The sequence below is a fragment of the Nymphaea colorata genome, chromosome 2 (assembly GCF_008831285.2).
Source record: "Nymphaea colorata isolate Beijing-Zhang1983 chromosome 2, ASM883128v2, whole genome shotgun sequence".
Classification (NCBI taxonomy): Eukaryota; Viridiplantae; Streptophyta; class Magnoliopsida; order Nymphaeales; family Nymphaeaceae; genus Nymphaea; species Nymphaea colorata.
The window spans coordinates 28,654,115-28,678,837 of record NC_045139.1 but is presented as its reverse complement, the minus strand read 5'-3'; the positions used below and the strand labels follow the sequence as shown (position 1 = coordinate 28,678,837).

At 42.1% G+C, this 24,723-nt stretch overlaps 2 protein-coding genes across 4 annotated transcripts; both read left to right on the top strand.

Moving 5' to 3' along the window:
* Nucleotides 1-1,079: 1,079 nt before the first annotated feature.
* Nucleotides 1,080-7,640, top strand: LOC116247796 (transcription termination factor MTEF1, chloroplastic). Of its 3 annotated transcripts, XM_050076037.1 has the most exons (4): nucleotides 1,080-2,429; nucleotides 3,161-3,325; nucleotides 5,541-5,614; nucleotides 6,509-7,640. In XM_050076037.1, the coding sequence occupies exon 1, from the start codon at nucleotides 1,431-1,433 to the stop codon at nucleotides 2,412-2,414; it is 984 nt and encodes a 327-aa protein (XP_049931994.1). In that variant the 5' UTR covers nucleotides 1,080-1,430; the 3' UTR covers nucleotides 2,415-2,429; nucleotides 3,161-3,325; nucleotides 5,541-5,614; nucleotides 6,509-7,640. The 3 variants fall into 3 exon arrangements, with proteins under 3 accessions (XP_049931994.1, XP_049931995.1, XP_049931993.1); XM_050076038.1 differs by lacking the exon at nucleotides 5,541-5,614; XM_050076036.1 differs by lacking the exon at nucleotides 6,509-7,640 and having other exon boundaries at nucleotides 5,541-6,456.
* Nucleotides 7,641-21,731: 14,091 nt separating this feature from the next.
* LOC116248384 (transcription factor MYB77-like) lies at nucleotides 21,732-24,708 on the top strand. The gene is made up of 5 exons (XM_031621149.2): nucleotides 21,732-22,040; nucleotides 22,182-22,580; nucleotides 23,018-23,273; nucleotides 23,413-23,513; nucleotides 24,148-24,708. Exons 1-5 carry the CDS (start codon nucleotides 21,983-21,985, stop codon nucleotides 24,414-24,416), a joined length of 1,083 nt encoding a protein of 360 aa, XP_031477009.1. The 5' UTR covers nucleotides 21,732-21,982; the 3' UTR covers nucleotides 24,417-24,708.
* The last annotated feature ends 15 nt before the right edge of the window (nucleotides 24,709-24,723 follow it).

The window sequence follows — 24,723 nt, the reverse complement described above, 5'->3', positions numbered from 1 at the left end:
TATTCACATTCCTTGACAAGCTGAGGCAAATCATCGTCACGTTGTTGGACTTCTTTAATCAGTAATTGTTTTGAAAAATCTACTTTTCTTAGGAAGCAGAAGTTACATTTATAAGCTCACATTTGTTTTGAAATTTGGTTAGGTTTTCACGAATTTTTTGTCAATCCTTCTAACTGCTCGATTTCAAATAGCAATTATAATCTTTCTTGATATTTTCCTTTACTGTGCCAATTTTTTATAAAGTATCCATGAAAATTCACATTTTTTTGATCAACTCTATTCTCAAATATGTTTTTCTATTCTTAAGTAACTTTTTGCGAGCCTTTCTAGCTTTTCTATGCTTTAAGTAAGACTTTGTGAGTTGGCATGAATTTTGATTTGGTAATTAATTTTTTTTTATAATAATTTGTTATAGTTATAAAATTAATATTTTATATCTTGTGAAATTTAGTATTTTACATGTTTTTGTAAATGCTTACATTTGTTTTATGTTGTCCAACCTTTTTTGCAATTATTTTAATCTTAGTCATGACTTATTGTTTTTTAACAACTTTTTAATATATTTTTTTGCTAAATCTTCTTGTTTTCTAAATGATTTTCAGAGTCAAATGTATTGATTTTTTTGTTTACGTTTTTGTCATTTTTACAACTTTTGTTAAATTTTGAAACGGTTTGATTGGATATCCGATTTAGATCTGATACGTTTGGGAGGGGACCCCTACTCCAAATTGAGTGTGAAGTATTTGTTTCACCTGGTCGTGGGATGCCTAGCATCTTTCATATTTTGTTTAATAGAGGAGGGCAGTGTACCTCTTTGCTTTTCCCGGATGGGGAAAGACAAAATCATCTTGAAAATTAAATTAAGATTAATGATGCAAATCCTAAGCTATATGACGCACAGACCCAGTGATCAAATCATAAGATGGGTCGCAATGTCCTTCTCAATCACGAGATTGCTTGTCTAATCTCTCACCACAACAGCAGCAGATCACGAGATTGCTTGTCTAATTAACGAATGATCATATCTAACGCAGGGTGAATCGTAAGCCCTTCGTATCGAAAGATAGAAGACGGAAGGGCGGGTTCCGCAGTGAACCCTGCGCGATCAATTGGCTGGAAACCCGGGGCCGACCCTTTCTGTAAATTATTCTTATGGCCTTCTTCTTACGAGAGCTTCCATTGTTTTTCGAAACAATTTTTCATGCCTTGCAAACGTTTCATTTCATCGGTTAAACATTTCAGGCTATCAAAAGCCAAACTTTGTTTGTGTCCAATTTTCGGTACCTTTGCAATGTTCGCCTTATCTTTCTACTCCCCCCCTTCTCTCTCCGTCCATGTTGCCTCTCACCCATAAACCATTCCTCTCATGAATCAGAGACGCTTCACATGCTCCCAGCTCCAAATTCATCGGCAGCACCACCAACTTCCTCATGGCATTTTCTGTAATCCAGACACCACTACCACGAACTTCATCGACGTCATGGGGATCCCTTTCCTCCTCCGACCTCCCTCGCAAGTACCGGCCTCCCTCCAAAGCCCCGATATTCCTCGACTCGTCGTTTACTCCATCCCCTACTGACCTTCATTCTGTTGTGCCGCTCAGGTCCTCCAATTCCCCTTCTTCCTCTCCCATCTCCGATTCTGGCCTCCTCTTTCGCCGCAAACTCCTTTACCTCGAGAGCCTACGGGTTAACTCCTCGGCGGCCATTGCGAAGAACCCCAATCTCCGGTCCGCGTCCATTGACAGCCTCAGAACCGTCGAGTCTTGCTTTCGGAGTATGGGACTCGGCCGCGACGACATCGGCCGGATCCTCAGCATGCACCCCCAACTCCTAACCTGCGACCTCCGCCGGGACGTCTATCCCGTCTTTGATTTCCTCCTCAACGAGGTCGGCATCCCATGGCCTCACCTCCGGAAAGCCCTAACCCGATGCCCCAGATTGTTAGTTTCTAGCGTCGCCGATCAGCTTCGGCCCACCTTCTACTTCCTTCAGAGACTCGGCTTCGTCGGTCCTCATGCCATAAGCTGCCAAACCACCCTGCTCTTAGTGTCCAGCGTCGAGAACACCCTCATGCCCAAAATCGAATTTTTGCAAAGCATGGGTTTCTCTTACAGAGAGGTAGTGAAGATGGTGCTGCGGTCCCCTGGGTTATTGACTTTCAGTATCGAGAAGAATTTCAAGCCGAAATTCGAGTTTTTCGTGAATGAGATGGGCAGGGATGTTGCAGAACTTAAGGATTTCCCTCATTACTTCTCCTTTAGTTTGGAGGGGAGGATAAGGCCTAGGCACAAGAGATTAATGGGGCTTGGGTTCAAGGTTTCCTTGTCGGAGATGTTGACAGTCAGCGACGGCGGGTTCAATGACATGTTGGTCGAGCTGAAACTGAAATCCGTCGAAGGGCTCTTGAGGTGAAACTGGATGTGTCAGGTGAGTGTAATGTACATTCTGTAGTATAATCGCGAACCACAAGGCCATTCTTTTTCCGTTGCAGTATTATGCTTTATCCGTTCTCTGTGTACCACCAATCGTGTCTTGACTCTTTTTCACACAATATAATTAAATCGCGAATGAAAGCAGAGCAGGGCTTGTGCCGTGAATAAATTCAGCGCCTGGATTGCTTTGTGTGTGTCACCAACTCATTCTGACGGGTACGGTTACCAAGCTTTCCTTCCACTTCACGCACCTGTTTGTTAGTGTCATTGTGCCATTTCATCTAAATTCATTCTTCGTCGGAACAAGATTTCGTTGCCATAATTTAAATAAAAAGGGGAAGAGCATCCTTCATTCGTCATTAGGAGGAATACCTTTTTATCCTCCCTTCGCACTATCATTTTGTTTTGTCAATATACATCACAAGGATGTAAAAGTCCTTTTGAAGTTCTGACCGATGTTCTATGGCTTGTTTGTGTATAATTCCCTTAAGTGAAAGCAGACTTAGTGTAACTTTCTTGGCATGTAAGGATGTTCTAGAGGTTTATTTGTGTATGATTCTCCTTTCCTGAACAAAGTGGTAAAAGTGTTCCTTTGAGCGAGACCTTTATTCTGGGAGTTCTAAAGGTTCGAGAATTTCTGATGGGCTTAGTTTAAACACGACCTTCTACGGCACAGAAGAGTGAGACTGGCACTTGTTTGACCTGCAGTTGCTTCTTATGTTTCAGCCTAGTCATCTATTACTGAGATACAAGTTCGTTCAGTCAGAGATGTATGCCTTCCACCAGCCACTCAAAGTTAATGCAGAAAATGGATTGGGGCTACAGAAACAATTATACTGTAAAGGTGTACCCGTGCACAGTTTCTTCCGTACATCAAACTTAAGTGAACTGGTGAGGATATTTGTTTGTTTGTGACATGCTATTTGCGTTCTTGCATCATCTTAGCTACATTTTTCTGTTCTTTGTTGCTGGTTACCACCTCTGAACTGTAAACTGCATAATTCTTTGGGCAACTGGTTTTATTTTTCAAAAAAAAAAAAAAAAATCCTTTCTGGCTTGCTCTAGGACTGTTTTAGCTTGTGTTAGATGGTTTTACATTGAAAAGATGTTTGAAGGTTTGATGAGAAGGACAAATACGCTATCTACACTCTAATGCATATGGCTCTGTTGCACGATTAGACTAACCCCACATTTCTTGAGGATGGTGGATGATTAGGATTGTCATGAACTTTCAACCTAGTTCTTGTTGAAAGTTCAGTTATTGCTTGAAGACTTGAAGTGTTTCATGTTTACATTGCCATATTGGGTTTTATTATAATCCTATGTATGTTGACGGTCCTATCTATGGATTGATGATGAGGATCTAGTTGTGCAACTTGCAGTATCAGATTTGAACTCTTTGAACATCTGGGTAACTAACTATTAATTTGCATGCACCACAATGCTCTGTACACCTCAGTAGGTGGTTCCAGATGATGCTTAGACCTTAGAGTTAACTACCCATGGAAGCAATCAACAAACTTCCCTAGTAAGGAAGCACTACCTGAGGTTTTCACATTAAGCAGAACAGGGTATGATAAGCATCTGCCCCTCGAGTCAGTATGTTTGCCACATTCAGAAAGGTCAATGGCTATCCTGCAGGTCAATCTTGGTATTTGAGAAACTTGAATTGTAGCGATTTGTTCATGAGTTTTAGCTTATAGTTTAGTTGGCTTACTTCCATGATTCCATCTGACTCTTGACTACTATCATGATTCCATCTGACTCTTGACATTTTGCATTCTATTTGCTGGTTCATCATTGGTGATTGCATTGGAAAATGATATCTTTTATAGATGGTTGCATTGAAGAGTTGGAATGAACTACATGAAGTTTTGTTCACTACATAGTTGAATGATGAAAATTCCGGATCTACCCATACTAAACCCCTAGCTGCCTAATGCACTCCTCTGAAAGCAACACCACCACCTTGGCCAATTGTTTTATGAACCAATTTGATTATCCGCCATCCCTGAAGAGATTGATTGCACTCTGTCTCAAGTTTGTGACCAAGTATGTTCACCAGGCCCCATTTTTCTAGCTATATGATGGATAAAAATGTGCATTTTATATGGGAACTGAATGCTTGTACATATTCATCTATCATTACAAGACGAGCAAATAATGTTGCATGTGAAAAGTCATGAATGAATCTAACAAAAAATGCAAATACAATTTTTATTGATAGGAAAGGAAACATGTAGAAGCAAACAAAAGGTTGAAAAGAATGGAAGATTTTTCAATCACATGATACCTAATAAACAATAAAAGGGCAGGATTTGATGTTGGAAATGTAACCTACAGAAAACATAAACCCTTGATGATTCTTTGGTCAATTTAGTGGGAGTTAGTTAAATGTTGTAATGGTAAAGTAGAATCAAAGTCAAACCATATGATAGAGACTACAACATCCATTGATAATGCATTAACTATTCTAGATTCGAGCAGGGTCTATGCTTTGTTTTCCTTTGGGATGAAAAAAAGAAGCTGCCGAAGTGAAGGTGCAATTTGGAAGTTGAAAACTTTGATTTTCTCAGTAACAAACTAAAGTTTATATCTTGAGGATTAAAATGCAAAGCTAGACAGCCAATTTTTTACTTTGCAGTACAGTCCGACATAAATATTAGGCCTTGTAGATGCATTCTGTATCTTGCTGTTACTCCTTTGAGCTACCAAAACAAGATTTCTACAGTTTACTATTAACATCAGAGAGAAATTAGATTGGTTATGTGGCAGTGTATCTCAATACATGATCATAGAGAGAATGGTATGTGTTAGGTAGGACAATTGTTTGACGAGATGCTGCTTCAACCTGGTAAATAGCGAAAGGAAGTTTCTGAAATTTCATAAGTTTCTGTATGAGCAGCAATCTAAGGACCGAAGCAAATTAGCTTTTACAGTCAATCTTGACGTTGATAGTTGTCACCTTTTTGTAACGCATTCCTTGCATCTTTATTAGCTGAGCTGGGGTTGTTACAACTTCTGTATTAGAAAACTTAGTTATTGACTCTTGCCGTGCACATCTTTATCAAGCATTTTTTTTTTAATTTCCTACTAAACCATCCAGGTGCTATCTCCTGACTGGGATGTATATCCTGTCGTGCATCTATTGCAGACTTGTTTTTGCAATCTTAATGACAGGTAAAATAGTTTCATATACTGTGCTTGACGGAATACTTTTCGGACAGATACTGATGTAGAGGTTACTGTTACTAAATGTTCAAACAAATGACCATGACTGGATGTGTCATGATTTTATCTTTTAAGGTATTTAACAATTATTTTCATGTAAACCCTCTATATTAGCTGTGGATATTAGGCTTTTTGGTTATTGTTTTCTTCTTTCACAAGGTGGGCTTTTTGGTTTCTCTAATCACACCGAAAAAACAGCACAGTCAAACTGGTATCATCGTACTCCAACCGTCATTCATGAAATGTTGGTGAGAGAGATGCCTATGAGCATATTAGTTTAAGCAGCAAGGATGCAGCTACTTTTCTGCAAGTTCTGGTTTATCTGCGGCACTTGTCTTTGACCATGTCCACCTGCACAGCTTCTTCTAAATTCCAAGTTTTGTTGGCGAATTTTGTGCTTTCTGCTGTTATTGCCAAGATACTGCGGCTGCCTATCCTGTTTGCAGTAGCGGTGAACTTACTCTAGCCTTCGAAACTACGAGCTGCATTTTTGGCTCACTGGAATCAACTTTTTCCAATGCGTATAGCTTGGTAATGAATCATAAGACAGTTCTTCTGGTGGGAAGCACCAGGTCCACTATTTTCAAAGTTCCAAAGGGTGTATTCTCCACTTTACTGTTTGGCTTTTCTAGAAAGCTGTAAATAGCTTCATTTGAGACCCGAAGCTTGAGATGAGTTCCTGCACATCATCACCATTTTTGTACGGATCAGATGCATGTAGATTGATGGATGTCAGATTTGTGAAATTACTTGCTGAAGGATGAGTAGCAGTAGACTGCAGATTTTTCTTTGCCATAGTCTTGGCATGCAACTGATGAAGGATGGCCCTACTTGAATGTGCAGTATGGAATTTAATGAAGAAGGGCACGAGTATGGAAGAGGAATGCAGAGGGTGCCCTTCAGGAAGTTGTTGACTTCGGTCCTTCCACCTTATTCTTTCTCGCTTGTGTGTCTATTCGTTTTCCAGTTCTCTTTTGTCGCGTTATCATGCCATGAGTAGTGACTGAAAGCAGTTTGGGAAGTGAAGTGGTTTTGCAAGAAGCATGTTTTCTGACAGCACAAAGTGTGCTTCTCCACGCTTCCTATATCTGGCAGTATGAAAGTATTTCTCCCTGCGCCGAGACTGTAATGAAGTATTGGCAAAGTTTTCAACAGATACTAAAGAAAAGACAGTACCGGGTTAATGGAAAATGTACAGTTGCCTTAGAACGAGTGAGAAGATGGCGGTACAAATTGGTCTAATTTTATGCCTTTGTCCATTTCGCTTTCTGACATGCTGGGGCCACAGTGGGTCTTCGGACGATGCCCCTCGACGAGAAATCCTACTTTTATTGCTCGTGATTTGGAAAAGAAAAGCAAAACTGGTGGCTTTCGTTGGACGAACTTTCTGACTTAACGTGATCTACAGAATTCAAAGTTGAGTGTTCAATTTCTTATTAACGGTTCGACGACAGAAAGCCTTTCAGGATTCAGAGAGACAAATCTGGAGTTCTGGAACTCCTCTTTCTTCTGCTTTCTGATGCTGAGGTGAGTTGTGAAGCACTGGATGCGGCCTTTGCCACCTCATGGATTGAATGGACTCGCCAGCTTTTGCTCTGATGGCGACGAAAGGGCGTGTGAACTGCCGTTTTTCCACAAAAGCGACTCGTATCCGTTGTTCTAGCTGTTCAGTACACCTTGCATTCTAGGTCCTAAATGTTGACACTTCCTATATACACCAGATTAGCTACCTAACTACTTGCTGTTGAGAGTGAGAGAGAGGAGAGGCACGTTATTGGAATCGGCCACCATGATCACAAATCTTGTGGGGACCTTGTCCCCTTCCCGTCAACAAATCTCTACGAAGATTTCGGGAGCAAAAGTCCACCAAAATAAACGACAAACTTTCGTGGGTGAGCATTCACAGAAAAGATACACGAGCGGCCTGCGCGCCCTCCCCTGTCTAACCAAGGAAGGTGTCGATGAAAATACAAGTTTGTTAAGAGGCATTCTTTCTTGTCTTCGCTTCTCTTTGTTGGCGTCGTCACGAGCTTCTTAACATGAACTTTATCGGAACAACACGGTCTAACAAATAAAGGTGACTTGACTCACCTTGCAGCGCACCTTTGCTTATCTTAAAGAACATTAAAAATTCTATAAAACGTCTGATAGAGTTTAAGAACTGGGCTTCGCAGCGCCATGAAAGAGTGTTCCTTAACAAACTTGGATTTTCAAGGCACACTTTGATGCATGTCACATATAAAAAGAGATATATACCCAATGATCTCTCTTTCTCTCTCTCTCTCTCTCTCTCTCTCTCTCTACAACCCCACCAGCCCCCTTCCTCAACCAAAAAAAAAAAGGTTACACTGTAGCTTCGCACATACATAAACTTACGAGCTTTTGAACATGAAGTTTATCGGAACAGCACGGTGAAACTTGGAACAGATAGGTATACAAAGATTTTGTTTCTGAAACTTAATTATACAAGATTTGAGAAAGGGTATGGCAGCACTTGATCCTAAGCGGAGAAGTTCGCCCATTCTTCTCAAGATTGTCTTCCTCACGCCACTCCGAGATACATGGACGAAAGATGTCGCATATCCCCTAACATACTGCAACTCCATGCTCGGGCACAACTTTTTTTGTTAGCACTTATGTGGTGGTGCCGTCAAGAACTCTTCACGGGTTGTCTTGTGCTTCTCCACCTGCCTAACCATGAGAAAGAAAATTCGACCTTTTAACTGATAAATCCAAATCTACAATATTAATCCTTTAAAAAAGTTGCAACAATGTCTTCCTTTTCCCTTTTCCCCCCATTTGAAAGCGTGGAAATCCCGTCGGTAAAAGCCTCACTTTACTAAAACTGTCTGCCTCTGTTTTTAGTCTTTTGTTTGTCTTATTTTTCTGCTGAGATAAAGTGGAAAACAGACAGGATATCCAAAATTGCTGATATAAGCTAGATGACTTCCGTTTAGGTAATATAATTCCATAGCTAGAGCCCGTGCCTCTAAATTTCTTAGAGAAGCCTGACCTTTGCTGACAATTGGCAACCGGAAGCCTCAAGTGATCGTTCCTTGGGTTTGACTGTGCCTTTCTTTGCCTTTGCATGGCTAAAAGATAATGATTTCATTTGATTGAATTGTACAGATGGATTCAAGCTTTCAGCCTAGTCTTTCTTTCTCTTGTTATGATAATGAAAAAAATTTATAGTAACTGCTTGTATTTACTCTTCGTGGATGGCAAATAACTAAAAAATTATTTAAAAATGTCATTTTAGTTCTAATACAAAAACCTTTAGATAAGGATCTTTTACGGTTCACGTTTTCCGGTCAGTCTTTTCTAAAGCAAAAGCCTGAGAGAACATGTGTTTGTGTGTGTACGTGAAATACAAAACTGTTGTAAAACTGACTTAAAAAGTGTGATTTGTGAACCTTTTAAAGACATTATTTTTATCTTTTAGCATTTCAGAATTATTTTATAAATTCAAGCGGTTATTCGTTATATCACAAATGTACGACTGCTATTTGTAAAATAGCAAAACTTAAGCACTTATTTGTGAACTTATCTCCAATTTTTTTTTATCATAAAAAAATATGATCTTGCAGTTATTTATGAAATGATCTCCATCATATGATTCTTTACATATCAAACTTTTAATGCATTATGAATAATTGATTGTCTATGGCCTTGCTCGTTCTTTTTATAATTCAAATAACGAACTTCAAACGTACTTGTTTGTAAATTCAAATACATAGATTACAGTCAACAAATCATATTTGTTTCTTAATCACTTGATTGAATAATTTAAGTAATGAGGACGCATGACGGCACAACCTTCGATCACCACATCGATTGACCATGTTCCCCATGTTTGGTTGTGCCTGTATGTCTCCCTTAATACTATAAATAGAGAGGGAGAGAGATTAAATCATTCTAACAACTGGTCCTCCCATGGGACAATGGAGACTCAATGTTGTCATTCCAAGTCTTCGTTGGACGCTCACAAAAATCTTTGGATCGATGAGTACATGAACCACTTAGATTTGGCATTCTACAGTGTTTCCAAGATGGAGTTCATGTACATATCTGCCCCAAAGTTGATGAGCAGTGGGCTTTGGCTGTTTGGCATGAGGGGCCTAGTGGGTGATGGGAGAGCAGCTAGCGGTGCTTAGGGGGCGGCAGTGGGTAGCGTTTGTTTTGTCTTGCAGAGTTGCCTGCCATGCATGCAGCAGCAGCGGCAGTACGTCGTCATCCATCCCTTAATTTGTCACCCTCAGGATACTCGATCTCCATTGATTCTGGTAATCATGTAAAAATATAAAGGATTCGCAGGCCATCGCCCAGCAAGCTAAGTTAAAGTTGGGTACGTCACAGCAGTTCGATAGGTGATCCAACTTGCCACGAAAATATCCGCAAGCGATTCTGCACTCGTGGGCTTACCCCGCCTTTCCCTTTCCCCCTTTTTCTTGCTTGCTTTCTCGAAAAAGCAGCGTCACTGGCGAGGGATGTCGTTGATTTTCAAAAGCAGGTTAGGCCTTCACAATCCGAGGGAGAAATGAAAAGAAAGAAAGACAAGCCTGTTCTTTTCTTTGACTGCCCTCACAGTGTTTGTTTCAGCTTTAAACTAGTTTCAGAGATGTGACAATTGGTGGACACCCGATGGAACTCCAATCTGACCTACTTCCCCTACTCAAGTCGACCCATTAACGCTTACTCCACACGCCACCATCCGATTTCAGGCAGCCTGCCTGCCCGCTTATCAACCGGTCTATTGTGAACGGACCGAGTCAAGACGCAGACGACCTCTGAGTCGGGAGCCACAGTTTTCTGGTGGGACCTTCTTCCAGCCTGACCCCGACCCCCCACTCCCCAGCAAGCCAACCGGCCGAGTCGCAGAACCAAAGGGTTCAGCAAATTCAAGATGAACAATCGGAGAGAGGAGTGAGGCGACATGATATGGGTAGGTGGCTGATTAAAAGTATGAGTGACAGAGTGGAGGACCGGCTATGAGTGCGGGAATGAATGCTCATGACCATTAACTACGGCCTGCAGGACAGCAACAGTGGCGTTCCTACTTCTCTGATGCGAAATTTCTGCTGACACTTTTGCTCGTGAACAATAGTTCCTTTAAGTTGACGTTACATCGAGAATGAAATAACGAATTATCCTCAGAAAAGAGGTGATGGCACGTGAGGGTTGATTATGTCATTCATCGAAAGGACTGCCTCTCTGTTTTTCCCTAGCTAGGGACCGAAGGTTAACGAGCCTTCACCAACTCTGGACACGTCCTCCTAATCTCTCCTCTTCTTGTCTGGTGCGTAGTTTAGTACAAATTTGAAAACTCACTACCTGGTCAATATGTAATCGTGGGATTTGCTTTTTTGAGTTAAAAGTGAATTTAGTTTCTCTTTAAATCGTTTATTCACGCAAGTTCTTTTCTTTTCCCTACTCTCTGCTTTTGGAGTCTTTACTTCTGCAAAGCCCCTGCTTCTTCATGAGTGCCATCCACCGTGTCGATGATCGAGCGGCTGTGGACACAGATGCCGAGAGGGTTTAACGTTAGGAACACGTCCGTCTTGATCCCCGGCCTGACCTCCAGTTTGTAACACATCGAAGTTGTCAACAGCTATTAGTTTGCTGGGTGCAAAGATCCAAAAAATACGATCGATACTCCTGCTAACTGAAGCAGCAGGAGGAATTATGTGAAGATGCAGAAGAAGACGACTCTTGCAAAGAGACATCAGAACGTTTGGCAGGCCTGTTTTGCTGGTTATTGCCATTTATCACTTTTATTTGTACCTTGATAAATTGTCAACTCAAGGTAATCCCATATATGGATATTGTCTGATCAAAAGAAAAAAAAAAAGAGAGCGAGCAAAAGAAAAGTTCCCACAGAGATGGATCGGACTGATCAATGTGGCCTGGGAATGGGCGTCCCGTGACATTGACCCAAATAATTGAATTGTTATGTCGCTGAAAATCCAAGTACTTCGATCATACACAAAGCAAATAAGTTTTTCTTGTGTTAGAAAGTTAGCGTCCCTAAGAAGATGGATAACTGTGTTGTTTTCCTATAGTTTAACGTCTCTCTCCATCAAATCATCTTTAATTGACTCTGGTTCTTCTTTCTTTTCTTTTGGGCCTGTCCAAGATCACTCACTCTATTACCAAACTAATTAATACTCCCACTGAATAATTTTTTGCAGGTATACGAATAATGGTGGGGGCAGTGACTGGTGTTATGTTCAATACCCTGGATCAGGCCTCAATAATGCCATTGATGTGAACATTTTCTGGGCCTGAAAACAGGCCGGCATAAAATGATCAGAATTCCTATATGTGCACTGCCCAACCAAAGCATGCCTTAGAGGTTTCAGTTTTCAACAGATAATTAGGTCTCCGGACCAAATCGATCGGCCGTGTGCTAGGGCGGTATCTCAGGCCACTTTGTGACCTGCTTTTGTTATGGATCCAAAATGATCCTACAAGCTACGAGCCAAGACAGTTTTACTTTATAAATTCTCGCTTCTTTAAGCTTAATATTGTCATTTCAACCTCATTCCACATACAGGGACATTACAACCCACCAACAAGAAGAGAGAGACAAAACAGAAACTGGTCTCACAATCACGTGGGTATCACAATCCATTTGGAGAATTTGTCTCACCGCCCCCATTCTCATAAAAGTGACCGAAATAGCTACATAGGCCTCAAGAAATTAAAGGGATGGGGACGTGAAATTTACCGCATGGATTATTCACCTGATGCTTCTTAGATCGAAATGCTTTGTGGGGGTCCGGATACACGTACGCTGGCATTTCACGATTCGCCAGAGATGCCTTAAATCTTTCCCCATATATAGCACGTCCCACTGCTGTGTTGGTAGCTCTGTCCTGGTTGCAAGGGAACACCGAAGCAGACACTAGACGTAACACCAGACAGCCAAGAAAAGAAATGGAACTAACGAGCTGCCGAGAAATGCATGACCGGGTCTACCCTTTTCGCAGCCACTGAAGCTGTGCCATGAGTTGGCCCCTGGACAGCGCGCAGCAGTAAAACCCACCTAGGTAACTAGCTCCCCAGTCCTTGGCACGCAACAGTATGGCTTCTATCTAGTGTCACTCGTTTGGGTCTCAGGCAATTGCGTGTCTGGTGAGTCGAGCACTCGTGCCTAACATCCTTGACAACAAAGTACAGAGATCAGACGCAATCTTCCTCCGGACCATACAGCAAATTCTCAGACCGACCAGTCAAGAATTAGAGGACAAATTATAGCCATTACTCTTTTGATCTTGAAAGTTCAAATTGATTAACCACAAATCGTGTTTCATCCTTCTCCCCGACCTGTACAGGATAATCCATGGAGTAAACTCACCAAGTACTGATTGGGTTAAACAGGCAAATGTCATCCACTCAATGGAAGTAAATATCGCATAAGAAACAAGAGTTTCAGGTTAGAAGGAAGATCCTCGTAGGAGCAGAACGCGGTAAAAGATCAGGCTGCTGTTGGCCTGCTGCTAGCTGGCTCCCCACAGTATATATATCATTCTGTTTTCCTTTAACAATTATGAAAGCGGAAAGCCTGTAACGTACGTTCAGTGTTATTGTGTCTTGTATGTATATGCAAACAACGAGTTGTCCTTTTCACTGCAAGCGACATGAGGGGAGAAAGGATATCGACGTTTTGCTTAAGCGACAAACATACCCACGAACTGAATGTTCCAAATTAACGGCCGGTTTTGAATTAAGATCGAACAAAGTGACACCGAACTGAGAAAATGAAACATTACCATAATGAGGTCCAACACAATTATAAGCTTCCACTTCTCATAAGGGATGGTCATCAATAATTCTCAGGGTCTGCACCCTCCTGAGTCATGTTCATGTGGCGGAGTTTGCAGTAAAGAGATCCAGAATGCGGGTTATTTGCTGCTAAATATTTAGGGAACAAAGTCCCATCCTTTTCATGTGCTTCAAGGGGGGACAGACCCAATGTGCTCTCATGGAGGAGCAGCTCCTAAGCTGTACATTGGGTCCCATACACGTCGATAATGCCTTCCCGTTTGCATTCAGGTCATCTCGTGGACTATGTTCCCACTGAAGTAGATCCAAATTAAATTGTCGACCGTGCAAATTAAGGTCCTTATTTTATCTATTTGTAGATTACCTTCATCTAAAAGGTGTATTTGTTAGCCTATATATAGCTATCTACCATGTAGTTCATGTATTTTCATCAGGTATCATAAACTAGCTCATTCAATCACGCTGGTATTACCATCCGATGGAATGCTTTTGCAACGGCAAGAACCACTGAGCTACGGGTGGCTCTTAGAAAAAATTAACAATGCCAAAAACCACTAAGCCGTCGAAGGTGGGAGTACTTTCTTGGCATCTGATATTCTGGTCCGTTGAGAAGTCCAGGGGTTCAAATTGATCACCAACAGATTTACGGCCTCAGCCAGCCCTTTAGGACCCAAAACTGCCTCCCGTGAAAACTTCTAGAATCTAGGTTCACAGTATTTTCCTAAACAATTTCCTCAAGGGTATGGGACAGGACAAAACAAGAACATAGTTTTTGCATTTTCAGTTAACATGAACGATTAGACATTCACGGGTTATCACGGTCGATCCCAGTAAATCTGAAGTGGGCTGATTAATTCATAAACTGGGAAAGGACGACCATCATCATTCTGAAGTTTATGACAAATATCGACGCTTCGCACATGAATGCGTACGTGAGTGGATAGGTTTAGAAATAGAGTGACAAAGTGGACGGTAGCAACAGGAACCGTTTGGTTCAAGAGCATGCAAGAGAAACGTCAGTTCATATGAATGGCACCGCTAAGTACGTGCAGAAAACAACTGCAGGTTAATTTGTGAAGGACATGATTCCACTGAAGGAGAGGAGCGACGGCAGGACCTGTTACAAAGTAAACAGCGAGCTGGCTAGCGCCATTCCAGCGAGAGAGAGAGAGAGAAGACAAGAACAGCTGGCCTACAGTGTGGTATTGTTCCTTTGATGATCATTTCGAGTCTCCTGGTGAGGCAGTCTCCATGTTCAAACAAACACGGGTATTAATTTTTGGGTAGGTGGCCAAAGATCGCCTCTTTATAGCATGTGCCTGTCCCTTGGAAGTTGGAACCACCGTGGATCTGAAGAGGGACTACCCACGTTAATTAGTAAATGCACAGAAAGCCATGGGTGAGTATATCCCCAAGGCTTCTAATAAGCTGCCTTGCATGGACTAAGTTATTTTCCTTTCAAAATCAAACGAGTTTTTTTTGTTCTTCTGAGGATCATCGATCAGAAGTGAAATAAATGATTCTGACGTCTGGCCAAGAAGGTGGGTGGGCAGGGCAGGGATCATTTGGTGCCTTGAACCAGCAGCTGTTAAACAAGTTAATAAACGGTACGTACGCCCTAATTGTTCTTCTGAAACAATCAAATCTTTCACTATCTTCTCAAGGATCTAGGGTAAAGGGTCGCTGCAGCGGCTCCTTGGGTGGGGAACTTGACCAGAACGGAAAATCACGGCAGAGCAATAAAGAACAGCGAAATGCGAGGAAGAGGACGAGATGGGGACTACTCGTTGGGCATCATCACCTTTTCGTTGATTAACGAGTCCTCCATCTCCTCAGTATCTCCCCATGCTTTTCGAATCCACGCATTGATATCTGCTTTTTTGGCATTTTGTGGAAACCCTGGGCCATGGTGATTGTGGACATTTTCTTCAAGACAGAGAGGGAGAGAGAAGAACGCTAACTGTTTAGACAATATATATATTTACTGCAACTAACTGCAGTGGAAAAACAAAAAGATCTAGCAAAGGAGAAGATGGCTCATTCTTAGTTGGACATGGAGGGCATCCATTAGGAGCAAATCAACGTCCCCAAACATGGAAGTCCATCTGAGCATATTTTGAGTGTTGAGATCAAGAGCAGCTGCGTCGGAAGCGCCGGACATGCAGCGGCACTGCATTTAGTGTGAGGGCTCACGCGTAATTGGAATTGAGACGGCAACGCCGGAAGAGGAAGGACGAACACGCGCGCGGCTGTACATCCTGACCGCAAATTAAGGACCTCCAGAACCGATCCACCTGCAGCTGTTAAAAGATTTGCATCAATGTGCATGCAGTTGTACAGGTACTTAATTGTGGAAGAGCCGAGAAAGGAGGGAGAGGGTGCATGTATATACTCCAATAGCTCAGCTGCAAATCATCTCCTCGACTTGGCGAGTCATTTTTATCAAATATCGATTAAAGAAAACTGTGGTTAGCTTCGATCCGTGTAATTTAGAAAACACATTTGTCCTCAAGAAAGGACGTTCCATTGAACCGGGGGAAAAAAAAAATCAGTGTGTATTGTATGGTTAAATTTGGTGAAGGCTGCCCAAAACATTGAGATTTTAGTAGTACCGGCCTAGGGCGTCTCCATGCATGGTGCCAAACTTTTGTTGGCGGAGCCAAAACTTTTGGTGGGAGGGGCACTAATCTAAAACTTTCATGCTTGGAAGGACACCCATATATGTAAAAATCTAGTCAAATATGTGAAATGTAGAAATGAAGGTATTCTGCGCGAACGACAGGCAAGCAAGTCAGGTTCGTCAAATAAAGTCGGATGCACAAAATCCTTGATACGGTGGTCGAGTTATTTTCGCTGCATACTATTATCTAGAGGAAGTTTCGACGATATCTTCTGTTTGTAGCTATAACGTTTGTTTTCTAAAATTGCTTACATGGCCAGCCCAGCCCCCATTATGGCTTCGCATTTAACTTTGATGGTGTTTCTCCCTCGAAATTAAAACTTAATGGTATTCAAGATCAACTAACCGACAGAACTGGAGGCTGTCGCTGTTGCATGAGTTGCCTTTTTCTCCAAGAAGTTAAAAAGCAGGGAAGCGTGTCGAGCCATTATCAAGCATTCGTTGGAAGAAACAAACCGGTGCTACGCTGAAACTTAAATCCTTCGCTGTCTAATTAATTAGGTAGTAGTCCACCATCAATTATGGCGAGGAGTTGCGGTAAGTCTAGGTGGCTCCATTTTGGTGAATTCCACCTCTTCCAACACTTTTCATAGAAAAAAAAAAGTTGATATGGACATAAAAGGACACTAGGTCCTAAAGCTAATCGAATACACACAAGACGACTCTTTACTTTTTCCCTTATTGAATTCGTAACAGTGTCTATTGAAAAGTTTATATGAACTTGCAAAAGATGATAGTCTAGGTACTTGAAATTGAAGAGAACAAATAAATCAAAAGGTGCAATTGGCCATAGCATGAAAAAGATAAAAAAGGTGTTTAAATGATATTGCAAAATATGGCTCTTTGAGTGTTTGGCTGTTATCAAGAGTAGCACACCCACTTTCACTTCACCCCGACCCTGCCGTTGCTTCACCTCCAATGGCGCCCTCCTACATCCCCACTCAAATGATTCAAATCTCTCTCCTTCTCTCCCCGGATCAGCAGGACTAGGAGTGAATGATGATCACACTTGCTGTTGCTGTTGTTGTAAAAATTTAATGCATCTCAATTTAAATAAAGTTGGTGGCCCGCAGTGGACGATGTGACGGCACCGCAAATAAAAAAATGCGCTGCTCGCTCCCTCTCTCTCGCTGATTGAGAAGGGAAGAGAGAAAACAGAGAGTGAGGGTGGAAGTGGCGTGTTGCTCTTTGCGGCAGGCAGTCAAATTCGGAAATCATAGCGCATTTAAGGAAGCGACGCCAAGTCCCAACGGGGGGAACTGAGGCAGCTAGAAATTAATACGTAGCGTCCCTCGGTCGGTTCAGTTGCCTTTCCCGTTCCCACTCCCTTTTTAACTTTTCTTTCACCTGCTGCGTCTCCATTTTCCTCTTCTGTACATTAATGACATCACTTATCTCGCATTACATTGTTAGTATCGCCATCACTGTATGTATTACGGAGACGGCAATTGGTGTGCTTGCTTTGGTGGGAACTGGGAGGGGAAGCAAAGCTGTCCAAGTACGTAAGTGGGGCGAGGGGACGTTCCACATGAAGGTGATCGAGTGCAATATTGAATAGCACTGCTGCATCACGCCCTTCATTGATGACGAGGTGGTGCAGTAGAAATAAGAGGCCGTCGGGAGCCTAATTCCCAGCATTCTTTCGATTGGAAAAAGAGATAAGACATCTAGCTAGCACTAGCAGTTTGTTCGTTTGTTAGGGAATTATTGTGGATGTGGAACCTAACACTGAGGGCCGGGACGGATTTTAGAATAAGAGTCGCCAATGTTTCCCCTGGTGGGAGCATTTCGTCAACAAGCAGCGAGTGAGAGACATGAGAGCCTATCAGAAAAGCACAACGACATTATTTGTATGGCTGGCTAAAGCCCAAGTAGATGTTTTGTATGTATGTATGGCCTCCTCAACACATATATATCATACAGCGTACCGAACACAGGTGCTAAAGTGTACTGTTCGACTGGTGCTCAAAAATATTAAACAAGGGCTTTTTGTCTGAGGTCCTTGTAAAACATAACCCAAAAAATGGTAGTGGTAAACTTTAAAAATACAGCCTCCTTCTCTCGTTAATACATGGCCTCTTGATAAGGGGCAGAGTATTGGACGGTACCCAAGTCACCCCCCATGAGTGATGATGGTGAAAGGCAGGGAATTGAAGGGCTCAGCTACTGCCTGATGGCCTCTTCATATTTATATAAGAGACGACTTCGCTTCAGTCTACGTCCATATTTCTCCACTCACCCAAAAAAGAAAAAAAGGAAAAAGAAGAAAAGGTATAAGATACAATTTAGTTAACCCCTCACTCACGTATACATCTTACGACATTCTAAAGATCTTCGGGCTGATGTGCATCTTCCACTTCGTTTTGGTTAGCGTTTGCGTTTCAAGACTGATTGCACTTAGTTTTGGTTGGCGTTTGCGTTTCAAGACTGATTGCACTTCGTTTTGGTTGGCGTTTGCGTTTCAAGACTGATTGCACTTCGTTTTGGTTGGCGTTTGCGTTTCAAGACTGATTGCACTTCGTTTTGGTTGGCGTTTGCGTTTCAAGACTGATTGCACTTCGTTTTGGTTGGCGTTTGCGTTTCAAGACTGATTGCACTTCGTTTTGGTTGGCGTTTGCGTTTCAAGACTGATTGCACTTCGTTTTGGTTGGCGTTTGCGTTTCAAGACTGATTGCACTTCGTTTTGGTTGGCGTTTGCGTTTCAAGACTGATTGCACTTCGTTTTGGTTGGCGTTTGCGTTTCAAGACTGATTGGCTACAGACGAACTCCCTTTCTCTGTTCTTCCTTATTATTTATTTTCCTTTTTTTGCTGACTTTTTGTTAATAAATTCCCATTTTGTCTGCATTTTCAAGGACGATATGTGCACTCGACTGGACGACTCGCAACCCTAAAACAAAAAGGAGTAGTTAAAACGAAACAAACAAAAATGCCTCTCTCCTACAACGGACAGACCTGTTGTCCGATTAAGTTCCACCACCCTTTTCAACAGTCTTATTTATGTGTCCCATGACTCCCACGTTGGGTTCGCCAAAATTACATTACAAAATCGCTAGCTGATTCACGAAAGCAGAAAGTTTGGAAAAGACTAAAAAGTTGATTGAAAAATGAACAACAACAGGAACTCGAACTTCCATAGATGAATAAAATTAACAAAACTTAGAGAGATGCCACGGTCGATAATCTTATCCGACGGCCAGCTGGCAGACGTATTGCATGCCAGGATGCCTAATTTCCGCCCAAAGCCGAAGTAAGTTAACCATTTCACAAAGTCGAAAAAAAATAATATTCCCAGATTGATCAGTGGCCATCAAATCTCTATCAGCCTCGAAAGGCACAAGGATACCAGATCAACCTCATTCAAGTACTTGCTTGTTAATTCTGCCATTAAAATTATATTATAGGTCGTGTTTGCTGGAGAATAGTTGAGAGGGTTTGAGGGATGAAAGTGTCGTGGCCTTCCGAAACTACTTGCACTTGATACTGAAAAATGTCGTTCTCTTATCGTGAAATCAGTTCATTGCAAATATTGGTACCCGTGTTGTTTATTTGTATTGGCTTTATTGTGTACTTTGTTCGTCAACTTTTCCAAAACATTTCCTCCTCGATCTGGAGATAAACAGTCTTCCCTAGTTTTTGCTTTCCATCCCGATGCAAGAGCTGTCGTCTGCGTTCTAATGTTATCGGTCAGCGACTGAAGGACGAACTTGGCATGTCACGGGAAGACGGACAGAGACAGGATACGAACCCCATTAATTATCTCAATCTGTACCAAGGATGTCAACCAATACATTTTATATTTCTTCAACCCACTTATTACGTTCCAAGTATTTTAAGAAAGCCGAGGGATGCTTGTATAATCTAAAAATTTGAAGTGACATGCGTATCCCACACGCATGTCATTAGCCCTACGTTCAGGAGAGGACCAGAACAGCGTGTCCATGTGATCCAGACAGCGCTCGCATGTTTGTTTGTTTGTTTTTTTTTTTTTGAAAACTCGTTTTACATGGTTTTCTAACCCCCTCTCCGAAGCCGTGAAGGAAGCCTGGGAGGGAGTCTCTGACGGTTTCAGGTGGAAAGGTCACCATGTTCCTCAAACAGTAAGCCATTAAAGGAGGTGGGTGTGGGTGAACAGGGTCTCTCCTCCCTCCCTCTACATGCAGGGGACATGATGCATGACGTTCGAGTTCTAATGGCATTATCCAAACATGTGGAGAGAGAGAGAAAGAGGGACCGAATAAAACGCTGGCAGATTCTGCAGAAGACAGTCCTTCGGATGATCAAACCGACATCCTCCACAGCTGACTCAACATTTAACCCCACTGGCAATAATATTGCTGCCCGTTAAATATACTTATTCCCCATTCCTCCCCTCCGATGGACAAGAAAAGGAACGCCATTCCTCTCCTTAAAACAATGTGGCTCACCCACTGCCCTCAACAAACAGCCAGCAGTGGTGAATACTGAATAGAGGTGCGTGAGAATCACGCAAGACTCGACCGTCGGATTTCACTTCGTAAAAGGTGTGGGGTTTCTCTTGGCGCTGGATGGTTGGCATTTCCACAACAAGCTTCTGCTTTTCTCCAACTCCATTTATAAGTGGAAATTAAACTGTGGGGAGCATCCCCTCCAACCAGTTGTTCCTCCCACCGACGCTTTTCCTCTGCTCAGGAGTCCTTCCTTTTTTTTTTTCTTTTCCAACCTATGGGTACATTCATGTTTTGACTGTGGTACCATCCCTCACATTTAATCACACCAGATGTCGTCTGCCAGTTGTTTTCTTGTTGGTGAGGAAAAGATCTTTTTTTAAAAAAATTATTATTAAATTCAGCTTTCACGCATTACTTTTGTGGAGCTCCCAGCTGATGTCAAGTACATACTTTTTTTGGAATGTACAGATTTGCACAATTTCATTGCCTTGTACTGTATTTCTCTTCCTTGTAAAGAAAAGGTTTATTTTGAAAAGAGAAGTGCTGCAGTTCACGGGCTCTGTGTCAAGTTGGGTCTTGAGGAACAAACCAGTAGAGTAGGAGTGATGTCATACTTTCATTGGACATAAAAAAAATTATAGAAACAGCGATCATTTTTTGTTATTGCTGAAAAAACAATGCTTGCAAAAAATGTAATTCTTGATTTTCGATGGTGTGACAGATCTCATTACAGATCTCATTGCAACATGCCTTAGCCCAGCAGTTGAATTCACTCTAAAGAGTGCTGACAAATGTCAATTGTTTTTGCCTTTTTCTTTTTTTTTATTTATATTATGATTAGAAACAAAGCAGATACAGCGAGCAACAAGAATTTGTAAATATTGTAGACAAATTTTGTTGAAAGCATGTAAAGATTAAAGGCAGAGTTGCTGTGGCTGTTGACAGAAGCTGGCCATATTATTGTTCCGTCGAAATTGAAATAGATGGAACTGACCTGTACAACGCGGTGCGAAGCAGACAGATATAACAGTCAGGCTTTTATGGTCGTGGAGAGAGAGAAAGAGAGATTACACGTGAAGAGGAGTGACGTTACACGTGTGGATGGTTGTTATTATTGTACAAGAATAGAACAAGGGAAAGAAAATAAAGTAATCACAATAAATTCCAACAGGAATTTCTTGGGTCAGGGTCAGTCTGGTGGTGTGCACAAGCACACGCACAGAAGCGCACTGCCTCAGAGAGAGAAAGAGCTTCAGGCGTGTGGGTTTCTGCAAAACTCTGCAAATATTCGTCCCTTTCCCATCGCCCCACTTCAATCTCTTTCAACCTGCCATCCTTCTTCTCTCCTTCTCCCGTCTCTCCTTCCCCTCCCTCCGGAAGGCAAGCAAAGGATAGAGAAAGAAGACCAAAAATAAGTCTGGCCATGAAGATGACCCTCCATCAGTTCCAGAGGAGCAGAATCTGTCACGATGAAAACGAAGGTATGACGACGGTCCACTACACTTTGATGCTAATGCCACTCTTGATAATGCTGCTACCATGATGCCACCCATGAGAGAATTCGTTCCGTTCGTTCATTTTCTGAGAGAAAATTTCGTCCACTTTGATGGGTATGTTTGCAGATGCGTCTGGCGACTTCTCTGGAAATGAGGCCGCCATTAATCTATGCTATGGTGGCTCAGCCTCCTCTTCTTGTGATAGTTATTGCAGAAGTGACTTGACCGTTCAGATTTGGGGAGCTTCATCAAGCAAACAAGGTCTGAAAACTTGGAACTTGCCATTTACGGAAAACTGTAACATTACCAAAGGCTGTGATTCAAGTGAAGGCTACAACGCCTTTGAAGACATACCTAGTGAGGAAGTGCAGGACAATGATAATTCTTCTGTTGGGAAGGGTACCACTAAGCTCTGCGCCAGAGGACATTGGAGACCAGCCGAGGATGCAAAACTTAAAGAGCTTGTTGCTCTCTATGGGCCTCAGAACTGGAACCTCATAGCAGAGAAACTAGAAGGAAGATCAGGTAATAACGCCTTATATAAAGATGTGGATGCTTTTGATCAGTTGTCTTTACTGTTGTAGTAAATGACTTTTGAATAAAACTTTATAAACTCTGACCAGAAAGAATTTTTCTTTTTCCTGTCGATGAAAATCGTTTCTGTTATATTCACTTGATCCCAGCTGTGCCACGATTCTAGTCATTGATTTTGCCTTCTATGGAACAAGAAATTGCTAAAATGTGGTTTCCTTCATATTGCCTTACTAGTCATCTTCTGGAAAGGCAGACCAATGGAAAGTCCTACATTTAGCTGAAGGATTTGTTGATTCGAGAAACATGTATATCTTATCCGGAAATACATGTATATCCATGTTATGGCTTTTCTTTTCGTCACACTATTTGACGTCTCCTGCTCTCTCTCTCTCTCGTGATGTAATATTCTCCTTTTTCTGGTCATAAAGGTAAAAGTTGTAGGCTGAGATGGTTTAATCAATTGGATCCGAGAATCAACCGTAGAGCCTTCAGTGAAGAAGAAGAAGAGAGGCTAATGGCTGCGCACAGGCTTTATGGGAACAAATGGGCCATGATCGCTAGACTGTTTCCTGGCAGGACAGACAATGCAGTCAAGAACCACTGGCACGTGATCATGGCTAGGAAATACAGAGAGCAGTCCAATGCTTACAGAAGGAGAAAGCTGAACCAGTCTGCTGACAGAAGGTTAGATGCTACCTGAGCCCCTGGCTACGTTCTCACGGTTAGATAGAGAAGAGGAATGAATACATTCGTAGTCAAATCCTTGCTGTTTTAGTAGCTCATCCTGTTTAAAATCTCAACCTTGGCAAAATTCTGGTGTTAGGGAAGACGACTCCCTTTCAAGCTGTGGACGCATGTCGTTTGGCTCAAGCAGTAGCATCACCTATATGACGCCGCAACAGCCACCATTTGATTTCCTATCGAGTAAGTGTTCTTGAGCGTTTATCAACACACATGAGAGGTCTAGTGAGTGCTATTATGTTGTTTGTTTGAAGGTGGAACATCAATTTCCGTTTAGAACTTGACCTTCTTTTTCTTCCTTCACTCGTTTTGTGTTTCCGTGCTCATGCTTGGAGTTTGTTTCCACCCTTTTTTAATATATTGACTCCTTCCAGAGTTCACAAGCAAAAGATAAATATCTTGACTCCTTCCAGAGTTCACAAGCAAAACGAGTTGTTCTTGTGCCAACTTAAAAGTAACTTTTCTTTTTCTTAGAGCACAGAGCACACCGCTTTTGCTAAAATCTATTCCAAGTCAGATATCCTTTCTTCAAGGATCATGTTCTTGTGGACGGTTTCTTGCCTTTATGGGTGATCATGGTCCTAGTTCTTAGGGGACAACTAGCTAACAATTGACGAGCCTGCCCTCTGTCTCCTGAGCACAAAAATGGTCCCAGAACCAGAAACAGGAGCCAGTTGTTTATAAGGGCATCACACTTTCCGTCCAACACAACTTGTCATCAAAACATGGCAAACTCCACTTTTTTCCGGTTTTGCTAAAAATACATCCTAGCACTTTGTTCCTTCTTCGACAGCTACGTAACCCTCTCTGGTTGCAGGTTTCAAGAATGGTCATGGGACAGGCTTTTCTATTGATGGTGGCAGCTGCTGGGATATGTCTAATGACCCCCATACTGGTTTCTACCACCAACACCCGCCTCTTCCACCAGTGAGGATGAGGAGGGACCTCGGTTATTACCCTGCCTCACCTTCATCAGAGATCTCGGTCACCCAGGATGCCTCTACAGCAGACAACAAGAAGAACATCCCTTTTGATAAAATCTCTCCTGCATTCATTGATTTCCTTGGTGTAGGTGCTACTACGTGACAGAGTAAATGAAGCCCTTAAAATTTTTGAGGATGGTGATGTGCATCTTAATTTCAGGGGAAAGACCAATGCCGAAAGAGGGAAAAAGGGACGCTGTTTTGATGTGAAAATGTGACGATATATTAGGAGAGGGAAAAAAAAAGAGGGTGGTGGTGGTTTGTTATGGGCAATCCCCTTTCTTTTTTATTTTCTTTCTTCAGTATGCACCCACTTACCGGCTTCAGTGAAATCGGCTTCCTAAGGGGGAAATGAACAAAGAGATATATTTGAACTTAAATGTTCGTACTGTCCAGGCGTTCGGGCACTT